Here is a 12,875-nt window from a genome sequence, read left to right as displayed (position 1 = left end):
ACTAAAGAGAAGGTTCTTGGGAAATTGAAATGCCTGAAAGTAGATAATTCATCTGGACCAGATGGTGTACACCCCAGGATTCTGTGAGGCGGTTGAAGAGATTGTGGAGGTATTACAATGATCTTTAGATTCAGGAATGGTTCTGAAAGACTGGAAAACTGCAAATGTTACTACACTCTTCAAGAAAGTAGAGAAGCAGAAGAAAGGAGACTAAGCCAGTTAGTCTGTCCTCAATGGTTGGGAAGATGTAGAGTTGATTATCAAGGATAAGGTCTCAGGGTACTTGGAGGCACATGATAAAATAGGCTGTAGTCAGCATGGTTTCCTCAAGGGAAAATCTTGCCTGACAGATTAGTTTGGAATTCTTTGAAGAAATAACAAGCAGGATAGACAGAGGAGAATTGGTTGATGTTGTGGACTGAGATCCCACCAAATAGATTGGTTGCAGATATGAAATCAGGCTAATGTGAAATTAATTCTTACTTACAAAAACTACAGGTTAACTTGGGATTGCTTTGATTCCCAACATCACACTCAGTCACCACCCCCCCCCCCCCCCCCCCATGCAGCTGTCAGAACTTAGAGTCTTGAAGTTGAGGACTGTGATCATTTTACAACCACCAGCAGAGTACAATCAGTAGATCTCACAGAATCACCTGATAATGGATGCTGGATTGCCTGGGAACACTCATGTTCCCAGAGCTTCAGCAAACAGCCACTGCCTTGGGGCCCTGTGATGAGCAAATGCCTGACTTCCTGCAGGTTGAGACTTTGACATGAACTTGTGTGCAGCAAGATGAGAAATTCTGCTTCTGTTTTCCCTCCACATCTTAACCCCTGCCCCCACCCCCACCCCCAAATATGGATGTATGTCTTCTGACCTCCTAAAAGAAAAAGCCTCCGGAAAACTTTCTTCAGGCACCACCAGCAGGAGAACCAAATCAAATTCATGAAGAAAACTTTCACCAAGTTGCTCTGTTATTCCATTATTATGACCTGTTTGGGGTCTTCACCAGCTCTCTCAAACTCAAGGCCAGGGTGCTGCCAACTGGGGTGCTTCAGCTTCAGTAGCTTCAAGTTCCTGGGCATCAGCATCTCTATAAGGATCTAACCTGGGCCCTCACATTGATGCAATCATGAAGAAGACATGCCATTAGAAGTTTGAGGAAATTTGGTATGTCATCAAGAATTCTTGCAAATTTGTACAGATGCACAGTAGAGAACATTCAGACTGTTCACACCCCAGCCTGTGGTGTAAAGTCTCCAATGCACAGGATCTCAAGAGGTTGCAGACTGTTATCAACTCAACCAGTTCTAATGGACACAACGTTCCCCATCATTGAGGACATCTTCAAGAGGTGGCATCTCAAGAAGGCGACATACATCATTATAGACTCACCCTATCTGGGATATGCCCTCTTCACATTACGTCCATGGGGCAGGAGGTACAGGAGCCTGAAGACCTACACTCAGTGTTTTAATGACAGCTTCTTTCCCTCTGCCATCAGATTTCTGAAGTCTATGAGCATTACCTCATTATTCCTCTTCTCTACTATTTATTTAGTTCGTAACGTAGTTTTTTAATGTCTTGTACTGGACTGTGGTCGCAAAATAATAAATTTGAAGTCATAGGGAAAAACCATAAGGTATTCTACACATGTAAAGAACAGGACGATGACTAGAGTGAGGGTAGGACCGTTCAGGGATAGAAGAGGAAATGTGTGCCTGGAGGTAGGGGAGGTCCTTAACGATTTCCTTGGTTCAGTATTCACCAATGAGAGGGACCTTGACATTGGTGAGGACAGCGTAAAACAGGCTGATATGCAGCATTAAGAAAAAGGAGGTGCTGGAACTTTTGAAAAATGTTTGGATAGATAAGTCCCCACAGCTGGACCAGATATACTCCTAGTTGCTACAGGAAGTGAGGGAAGAGATTGCTGTGTCTTTGGCAATGATCTTTGTATCCTCACTGGGCACAGGAGTAGAACCAGATAATTGGAGGGTGACAGGTGTTATTCCTTTGTTCAAGAAAGGGAGTAGGGATAACCCAGGGAATTATACACCAGTGAGTATTACCTGAGTGGTGGGCAAATTGTTGGAGAGGATTCTTAGAGGCAAGATATCTGAGCATTTGGAGAAACATAGTCTGAGCAGGGATAGTCAGTATTGCTTTGTAAGGGGCAGATCATGGTTCAAGAATTATTGAATTATTTGAGGATGTAACAAAGCAGTGGATGTGGTGTATATAGATTTTAGTAAGGCATTTGATAAGGTTCCCCATGGCAGGCTCATTCAAAAAGTCCAGGGGCATGGGATCCAGGGAAACTCGGCTGCTGTCCTGCTAGTGGTGGTGGTAGAAGTAGATACATTAGGGACATTTAAGAAACTTAAATAGGGATATAGATGATGGAAAAAGGAGGGCAATTCAGGAGCAAAGTTTTATATTGATCTTGGAGTAGATTAAAAGCTCAGCATAAGATCGTGGGCTGAGGGGCCTTACTGTACTGTACTGTTCTATGTTTTGTATGTTGATAGTAATTCTAATTCTGTCAAGGATTTTAGTGTGGCCTTTGATAAGCTCCCTCATTGTAAGCTGGAACAAAAGATTTGGAGTACCTGGGATCCAGGATGAGATAGCAAAATGGATACAAAATATAAAAGAAGGTGGTGGTGGATGGTTTACTTTTAGACGGGAGTCTTTTGACCAGTGGTGTGCTTTTGGAATCAGTGCTTTGTTCTTTATTGTTTCTCATATATATTAATGATTTAGAAGAGAATGTGTGGCATGACTGGTAGGTTTCAAACTGGTGGTTCAGTGCACAGTGAAAGTGATTAAGTTTACAGTAAGATTTAGATTAACTGGGAAAGTGGACAAGGGGAATGGCGAATGGAATTTAACTCGGACAAGTTCAAAGTACTGTATATGGAGAAGTTAAACTACGTGAGGACAGTTAAGTTACCAGTATATGGTTCCCTGAAAGTGGGTGACTTGGATTCTTGAAAAATTATAAGGGATACAGGAGTGGGTAGGTCCATATAGTCTTCTTTGCAGCATAAGGTAGTATAAAAATAGAGGGTTTAGGCTTAAGGTGAGAGGTGAAATGGTTAAAGGGGACCTGAGGGGCACATGGGATAAGCATCTTGGTGGCATAGATGAATTGGTCTGAAGGGCCTGTTTCTGTATCGCACAACTCTTTAAATCTGAATCTCATAGCTCATATAATGGATTCATTTAAGATCTATATGGAGAAGATTGTACTAGTTTTGTAAAGCTCACATCCTACAGTTAATTATCTTTACATTGGCAATCTGACTTTCCCAAGCATATCCTTATTACTGGCTGATGCATCTAGGTTTAATTTGAAGTTATTAGGATATTGTTAGTTTTCCAAGATTCTTGTTACCTATTTAGAGCCATCAGTGATTGGGATTGGTATCAAATAAAGTAGGTTATGCTGAAAATCTTCTGTGGGAAGAGTGGTAATATTTCAGGCCAATAATTTCAATGAGCTGAGGAAAAACTAGTAGTAAAATATCCTTTAAAGTACTAAGAAAGAGGGATTTGATTGTCATAAATTCATAGTTGTCCTTGCACCTCAATTCCTCTTTCCTGCCAGATCCTCCCATTCTCTAATTTACTTAGTGCTCAAAAGCCTCAGTCCTTCCCTCGAATATACGCAATAATCGGTCATCCTCATATTATTGTGTAGCTTTTAATGGAACTGAAGCATTTAGGACCTTGGGTCATTTTTACAAGGTATCTTCGGGGGGGGGGGGAAGCAAAATCTAGTTATTTATTCGCTCAGCTGATGAGTGTAAATAATGTTATTTCAGCATATGTTGCAGTAATGGCCAGTCCAGATCTAAACCAGCTGGTGGGCAATGTCCATTCATGACTACACCTCCAAATCCATGCTGATCAGTCATTATAATTTTGTTTTTATTACGTTCTGTTTGTTATGTTGTAAAGTAGCTTGGAAGCTCCTGGAAAATGTACGTGTTTAAAATGATATCTGAATTGTATGTAGTTTTGTACAGTCCCACCTACAATTTTGTTAATTAGACTTTAAATTAAACTATATAAACTTATGATTTCAAATAAATAGAAGCAATAACTCATTAATATTACTGTGCAATAAATTCAGTACAGTACTATTAAAATTCAAAGTAAATTTATTATTGAAGTATAATATAGCACCAGGTACCTTGACATTCATTTTCCTATGGGCATTCACAGTAGTACTAAAATACAATACAATCAATGGGGGGGGGGGGGGGGGGACACGGACTGGTGAGCAACCAGTGTGCAAAATATGACAAATTGCAAATATTTAAAAAAAGTAAATAAATAATACTGAGAACATGAGTTACAGAGTCCTTGAAAGTGAGTCCATAGGTTCATAGAATTTAGTTGGAAGAATACTGTCAAATTTCTGGAAGCTCTTTTCAAATTTTGATTCTGCTGCTTCAAGGTGATTAGTGAAGTGTCCAAGGGAGAGAATTTCTACTGTGGGCTAGAATTCCAAACAACTTGAAAAGGGTTGAAGTGAAGAAAGGAATGGGATGATCTTTAAATAAATGAGATTAATATATAACCTGTTTCATCTTACACACTGAAAAATAGTCTGCTAGTACTGTAGCATAGTTCTCCATAATACCTATAGCTTATACTTGAGCTGATGCTGATGATATGTTGTGCTCTTCAAATAATGGGGCCTATGTGTTTGTTATATTACATATTTATGAATTTTGCGAACATAGGCTATAAGTGATTGCTGAAAAAGAAGTGATATCATGCACCAAAATTAAGTCTTGAAATGACTTTTTATGAAACTGGTCACCATCTCTTTTGGAAAGAATAAGTCATTTAATCAAATCTTGAAAGTGTACTTTTAATTTGTTTTGACCTCTTGTCAAATTAGTATAAATTAAAATTACTAACACAGTATTATCACAATAATATTCTTTGTTTTTTTTTAGGTGATGCAGTTTGGAAGGATTGATGGTAATGCATATATCCTGGATTTTCAGTATCCATTTTCAGCAGTGCAGGCTTTTGCTGTTGCACTAGCAAATGTTACTCAGCGACTGAAATGAATGGGATGAGCGAAACTGCTTTCTGGATCTAAGGAACAGAAGATGCCAGAAATTCACTTTGTATGCACTGTGACTGAAATGGTCTGGGTAGCTGTGCACTGCTGCCTTTTACTTTAGAGCATCACAGATCACCCATTTAATCTTGAAGTAACCAGAAGGGCAAAGAGCATGCTTCTCGGATGCATGCCAGGATGATTGCAGTTCAGAGAGCTTGCTGCTTTGTAGACCTTTGCAGTGGATTACATGCTGCACCCTGCTTATCCGAATAACCCCGTAGAATAAGTTTACCTGTTGACTAGACTGCCTTATACTATAGTGTTTTTGTTTCTTGCAACAATTACAGAATTTTGTTTTCTCTTCAGTTTTTAATAACACTAATAATACTTGAATAATACAGATTCTCGGCACCGGAATGAGAAGGTATGGTATTGATAGGTTGCTAGGGTTATGTCAATACTTCTAAGCACTGGAAACAGCAATTTAAGGAGTTTATAAATTAAAATGACAAGACAGTGTTTAAAACAGAGTTTTGAGGCAGTTTGTTTTAATATTCATTGTTTTAAAATTAATATTTTGTGTTTTGTTAAGCTATTCTACTGCTATCAAAAACAAGTTATTGAGTTGAACACGTTGATACTATGTCAGCAACTTTTAAACTTTACAAAATAATTTTTATTTCTAGTGACGATGAGTTGCACATGTATCCTTAATAGCGGATTGCTTTCCTGATTGACAAGCAAACCACCATTTTGGGGTATATCTGTAAAGTAGGGGACCGAATGCGCCTAAACTTGCATGGTACTTTTACAGAATGCTGGCCTGTAGTAACTTTTCTATAAATATTTTGGTTGCGTAGCTTGTTCTGTGAGGTTTGGTTTAGGCAGTGACACAGGTGTTCGGGGGTGGGGTGAGTTATTGTTACAAGCTGTAGTATTTGTTGTCTCAAGGTTAGGAAAACTTGGAGATGGTTAAAGTTTAATGCAATGTAAATTCCTGAATACTTTAAACTTGATTTTGAAATATAATTTTCATCCACCATTATGAGTTGCGATTCAAACACACATGCTTGAAAATACTAGGGTTTATAAAATCCTGAGAATCAAAGATTTTGTTATACTTATTCAACTTGACATTTCCCAGTAATAATTATATTTTTAAGTAGTAGCAACAGTCCTTTGTATCATGCAGACATTTGTTGGGCAAAAGCAGGTTATTCAATCCAATAGGTCTGTGCCATTGCTGATAGTCCATATAAGCTATTTCCTATCTTTCTCACCCATCTCATCATCTTCACCGATCCCTACCCACTATTCTGTTTGTCTAGCTTCTCCTTAATAAAGCTAGGAGTGATGGTTCTAATTTCCCACTGTTACCAGAGTGATGTTTCCCCTGAATTCCTGAGTAGTTTTCTTCTTTTTTTTGACCCCCCCATTGCAAAAAACATTCTCTCTGTGACCTCAGCTTTTAAAGACATCTATCAGGTCATCCTTTGGTCTGCTATCACCTTAAGACACAGGAGCTGAAAAAGGCCATTGCATCATAGCTGATTTATTGTCCCTTTCAACCTCATTGTCCTGCTTTCTCCCCATGTGATCCCTGGATTCAACAGCTTATCATATAAAGAGCGTTTGATAGCTCTGGCCCTATATTCACTAGAATTCAGAAGAATGAGAGGTGACCTCATTATAACCTATTGAATGGTGAAATGCCCGCTAGAGTGGATGTGAAGAGGACATTTCCTATGGTGGGGGAGTCTAAGACCATAGGACACAGCCTCAGAATAGAAGGGTGTCCTTTTAGAATTTCTTTAGCCAAAGAGTGGTGAATCTTTGGAATTCTTTGCCTCAGGCAGCTGTGGAGGCCAAGTCTTTATGCATATTTAAGGCAGAGGTTGGTAGATTCTTGATTGGTGAGGGGCATGAAGGGAAATTGAGGCTATGATGATAATTGGATTAGCCATGATGAAATTCAGAGCAGACTCGATGGGCCATATGGCCTAATTCTGCTGCTGTATCTTATGGTCTTATGGTAACCTTTGACACCCTTACTAATCAAGAACCTATTAATGACTTGGCCTGCACAGTTGCCTGTGGTAATAAAATCCACAGATTCACCACACTCTGCTTAAAGAAATTCCTCTTCATTTCTGTTCTAAAGGGACGTCCTTCTATTCTGAGGCTTTGCCTTCTGGTCACAGACTCCTCTGCTGGAAACCTCCTCTCCATGTCCACTAGGCTTTACAATATCTGTTAAATTTCAGTGAGATCTACCCACATTCTTCTAAACTCCAGTGAGTACAGGCCCAAAGCTGTCAAATACTTCTCTTACATAACCCTTTCAATCCCAGGATCATTCTCGTGAACCACATTCTTATCCTTATCAGTTAAGAAAAGGCGGTTTTACATTTCTAACAGAGACTAAGATTATGCATATCATTCCAACCAAGGTTCTGCATGAGTTTAGTGTAATTGCTGTGCTTTTGAATTTGATTCCACTGAAATAAGACCCAGTGGTGTGTTTACACATTATAGTTAGCACCCTGAGATTCCTTTGAGCTACTGCCTTAAATAGGTCCTTGTTTTCCATAGAATATATGGATCCCGTCAATGAAGCACCTCATACATAATCACATTGAAACTTATTTTCATTTACATGTGCTTTTAGCAACACAACTGTCATTCTTTCTCCATATTAACAATATCACCTATTTTGATATTGCATGCAAATTTTGATATCATATTTCCAATTCACAAATCATTTAGTGGCCTTAAGGCTTATCGACATGGAACATTATTTCTCATATTTTCAAGTTACTGATTGTTTTGGTTAGTTGCAATTAATTAAATGAGTGTTAATTACTCAGGTTTATTAAGAAAGAAAATTCTCCTTTTATTTATCACTTTGTCCCTCATCTGCTATTATCACCCTTATTATTTAGCAGCTCAAAGAATCATCCTGAAACTTAAGAGTAATTGACAAGCATTGTACTCTGACCCTGGGTCATATTGAATCTTTAGGGTGGCATGTCCTTTGTAATCTAAAACAGTTTTATTGAGGTTTTAGCAGTGACCACTTCATTCAGTACGGAATGTAGGAATGCATAGAGAGCTTGTGTACTCTGACTAAACAGAACAGTGTTTTGGGAATTGAGAGGTTTGCACTTTGTCACAGGAACTATTCATGTTTATAAACCTACGGGAAACTGTTTTTTTTTCCCCTCCACACTGGTTCATTGATTTCAAGGGATAATATCCATTGTCAGTAGGAAGAGGAAAAAGATGTTATCAATTCATCATTATACTATTAATACTTTTGATGCATCCATGTAATACATTTGTTGGCTCTTAATTTGTACAAGCAAAAAGAGATAACAAGTATTTCATGAGATTTTGATAAGCATGACCTTTGTAACTAGCAGCAGTGGAGCTACCATGCTTTTAGCTGTGAAGATAAGATTATTATCTGCACGCACTGTAATTTTGTTTTGTTGCAATTCATCATGATAAATCTCACTGCCCCTCAGTGAGAATCTTTAAACAAATTGATCACAAGGAGTCTTCTGGTAATGTGAAAATCAAAAACTGCAGATGCTGCAAATCTAAAAGACTAAACACTCAGCGGGTTAGGCAGCACCTATAGAGAGAGGAACAGAGTTAACATTTTGTTTTGGTGTTAAGTATGTGTGTTGTCATGTTTGCCATTGGCAGAGGACAGGAGCAATAAGCATAATTATCCCACCAACTATGCGCATCACAAAAGTTGTTGATGGGTAGTGTGATTTGAAGCAACAATGAGGTTATGCTTTTCAACTTGATTCCTGGAGGAATTCCAGCTCAGTGCTGTGGATGATGAATTTTCAGAATTTTCCATCCAGGAGGCTCGATTGCTGAATATGTTTGAGATGAAAAACAATAGATTTTTAGTATCAAGGGTTATGGGCGTAGTGCAGCAAAGAGACAGTAAGGTTAAAGGTCAGCCATGATCTTATTGAATGACAGAACAGGAGCCATGACTGCTGCTGTTTGTTATTGAGGAGATCACTATCCGAGTATGCGTATCAGTGCTATGCTGAAAGAATAACATTTATATTGATTAGTGCCATCACTATTTTCATGCTGAACTTTCTTTAAAATATGGAGGGTTTTTTTCAACGTGGAAATGGCTCAGTCTGAAAACAAGTGGCCAATGTTACAATAGCTGGAACAAGAAGATGAAGTAGTATTGTATTGCTTTACATTTAAAGACAAGCTAATGTTCTTTTTGTACTCGGTGTTGTCTAATACACAAGGTTATTAAAAAAAGATGTTTCCTGTCAGAAAATAGCTTTTGGGTAGAGATACCTCCTTGACCTAACTTTATAATTGTTATTTATTGTAAAGTTATCCAGATTCTTGGCATTTAGCAAAAATGTACGTGTGTATATATATATATATTATATATTTTTAACAACCTTTTGGTATCAAAATATCAGGATTACAGGAACAAAACCTGCAGTTTGTAGTTTAATGTGGTAATGCTACTGTTTTGGACGTAAACATCTAAATTCAGCTTACACCAAAAATAACACAAGCAGTAAAATATGCACCTGGTTTATTGTAAGTCTTTGCTAACATACTTGCTTCATTTACTGTGTTTCATTCTGTATCAAGAAATAAATAATGACAGGAAATATGTAATATAAATACAATATATTGATAATAAATTTTACTTTTTTATTTCATTTAGTTAAATCTTTTACCTAAGAAATTTATAAACTTGACTGAATCCATGAAAAGTCTTTTTTTTAAATATAGCTCAAATTAGAAATCTCAACAATCCAGAGTTCAGAATAGTGGTGGCATAACTTGAAAATAATTTGGCTGATTTTTGAAGGAATATTAAAAGACTTTGGGTGAGTTGGGGTGACTACTGTGCACAAACATATTTGCCGTAAACGAGAACCTAGACAAAATTGATCAATGATAGGGTCTTAAATGGTGTCAAGTAGCATTTCCAGCTAGTTTTGTTATTTAAACTCGGAAATTTATTACCTTACCCTAAAGGTGCAATGAAGAACAAATATTTTACATTTGCTGCACATCACTCATCTTTCATTTCGAAAGTCTGAAAAGATCAGCCTGATGATTTGGAGTACTTTCCAGGCATTTCTATTCCGTTTTGCGCAAATCTGCAACCAGAGATTTAAAGTTCAGTAAGAAGATCATCAAACTCTATACAGTTTTGTATGTTGAAACCATAACTAGAGCAGTGAAATTTTAATAAATGATTATTTAAAAAAAGAAGCATCTTGAAATAAAGAAAAATGGAGTGTTTTATAAGTAACCTGAATAATGTTTCCAAAAGTAGGCTTGTTCGATTGGTGATTGGGTGGCTGTGGTATGGATTGATGGTTCTTTTCAAAAAATTGTTTGTTATATCAGGGCTAGCACAAAAATTTTGAATTATGCACTAAAATGAATATCAGGACAGTGCTGCTGGAACTTTTATATCTACAGTGTATGCGCATATTTTCACACTGTCTCAATGTTTCTGCACAACACAATGCTTTAAATACCATAGGTCAAGTTATACATTTTTTCATGTCTAAAAAGAAATTGCACCTCCATCTTCAAGCTGAATGGCGTATTCTCTGTACTAATGGACACTGGATGCTGTGGCAAGTTAGGATAGAAATGCAAAGGCCTGGCCACAAAGTACACTATATAGCATTTAAAATAAGTGGAGAATAAAATAGAAGTTACTGGGTTTGCTTTCACATGATACATGAAGCTTATAAAGTTTTGTGATGTTTTACATTAGTTACTAACAGCAGTTAATATAGTAACTGTAGTTAGTATCTGTAGTGCTATGCTATAGAAAATCATCTTTTTTCAACTATATCTGCAAGGATGTACAAGTACTTCATTGTAAAAAGAAATGCCTTTTGGCTCCAGTTAATCTGGATTTTAAAACTATCAAAAAAATTTAACTTTTTAAACTCTAGTACAAGTAAAAAGATTTTAAGAACAATGCACTTAAGCACTACAACTTCAAAGAAAATTTTTTGAGTAACACCATAAGTTCATTTAGTAGTTTAGCAAAGAATTTTTTTTGATGGTTTTAAATGTGTTGATTAAGCCTAATGAAATGTTGGTTCTACACTGCACAGATTTCTGTGTACTGCATTGATGGGTTATTTCCTTTTACTTAGGTGTGCAATATCTTTAAGCCTACTTTATTTTCTCATTTAAACACACAATGTTATTGTTATAAATAGGAACTTTAGTTTGCTGTAGTGGTTTATGGGATTTTTTACATTATTATTGGTGGATTTTATAAACAGTTTCTGTATTTAATTATTTATAAAGAATGTTTATGTAACTAATGTTGGTTAGAAACTTTGGGTATTCTTTAAATTTGTTAATGTTGATGCTTTGTTTAATATTAGCATTAAGGGTTATGTGCTACAAAGGTGTAGAATGCTTTTGCATTCCTAGAGAAGTTGTTACTGATTATGTAGTATGTTAGAATTGCACAGATTGACTGTAATAATTGTATGGATCTTAATATTTCCAGTTGTTTTCTTTTCCTTTTGTGTTTTTATTCTGTCCTCCTGTCACTTTATTGTCCAAATTTCCAACGGAGAGGTTTGTAGCTTAACAATCACCTTTCAACACTGCAGCTGGTAGGTTTTTGAGAACTCGTCAGTATTTCTGATCATTAGAGATTGAGTTAGAAACCTTTTGAGACTTGGCTTTCACAGTGCTGTCTTTGTGTAGCTTGTCTCAAAGTTAACAATTTAAAAGGCATTTGGAATAAAAGCTGTAAACCAGTTTTGTCAAGTACTGTACCTTTTACATTTTCTTTCTTTTACCAATGTGCAGATACTTCAATTTTTATTATGAAACTGCACCTATTAATGTAGAACTTGACTGAATATTGACCAGTTATTAAAACATTTGAAAGTCTGGCTCCTGCAATATATTAAACTGTTGTTTGAAATCTGTCGTGCACAGATCTCTACTCCTACAGCGGGCACCTTTGTACTAGTTTTATAAGGTACTGCATTAGCAGGTACAATAAACTGCCCTTTTTAAAAAAAAAATTGAATTCTGTAAGCATTGAAATGTTTGATTGTAGCTTACTACTAATTAAAATTTGTAGAATTGGATGTAATTGTTTTCATTGCTGGTTTTGTATAATCTCCCTTGTGTGCACGTTATCTTTTTGTTATTTTTCCCAAAGACCCTCTGTAAAGATCCAACAGATGAATAAATGGTGTGTTTCTAACAGATTTACTTTTAACTTGGTTGAATTATGTCTTTGTATATCCATCAAAAATAATAAATCCTTTCAGACTCTTCCTTAATCCACAATAATAGTAAGGATGGGGAACTTTATAACATTTATCTTAAGGCTATTCAGGCTTCATCCATTCCACATCTGACAACTGAACTAACAGACATGGCTGTCAGTAGTTATTCTGTGGACAGGAGACACTGGCAAGGTAACTTTTTTTCAGGTTCACGGGCAACAGTTCAGACTCCATGCCATGACAGAAAATTGTCAGGATAATATGACAAGTCTCTCAGTCCTTTTGGTTGATCTACAGGGTGTTTGGGGTGGTCCCCATTTAAATGGCTACAAGGACTTCAACCCAGTACCACCCTCTCCCACATTGTTTCTCAGTCGCTAGCAGAACCATTGAGAGGATACAGTTCACTTGTGTTCACTCTCACTCAGGATGGAGTGGCTGCCTTCACTCAGTGACATTTTATTTTTTCTCTCTCTGTCCCCAG

At 37.0% G+C, this 12,875-nt stretch overlaps 1 protein-coding gene across 1 annotated transcript in view; it reads left to right on the top strand.

The window, feature by feature from the left end:
* tulp4a (TUB like protein 4a) overlaps positions 1-12,370 on the top strand; it is a 197,762-nt gene extending 185,392 nt beyond the window's left edge. Inside the window, exon 14 of the mRNA XM_073051677.1 lies at positions 4,981-12,370. Within this exon, the coding sequence (XP_072907778.1) occupies positions 4,981-5,097 (117 nt within the window). The 3' untranslated portion in view covers positions 5,098-12,370. The remainder of the gene's footprint in view (positions 1-4,980) is intronic.
* Positions 12,371-12,875: the final 505 nt, after the last annotated feature.

The sequence above is a fragment of the Hemitrygon akajei genome, chromosome 7, assembly GCF_048418815.1.
Source record: "Hemitrygon akajei chromosome 7, sHemAka1.3, whole genome shotgun sequence".
Classification (NCBI taxonomy): domain Eukaryota; kingdom Metazoa; phylum Chordata; class Chondrichthyes; order Myliobatiformes; family Dasyatidae; genus Hemitrygon; species Hemitrygon akajei.
This window is presented reverse-complemented; position numbering and strand designations above follow the sequence as displayed.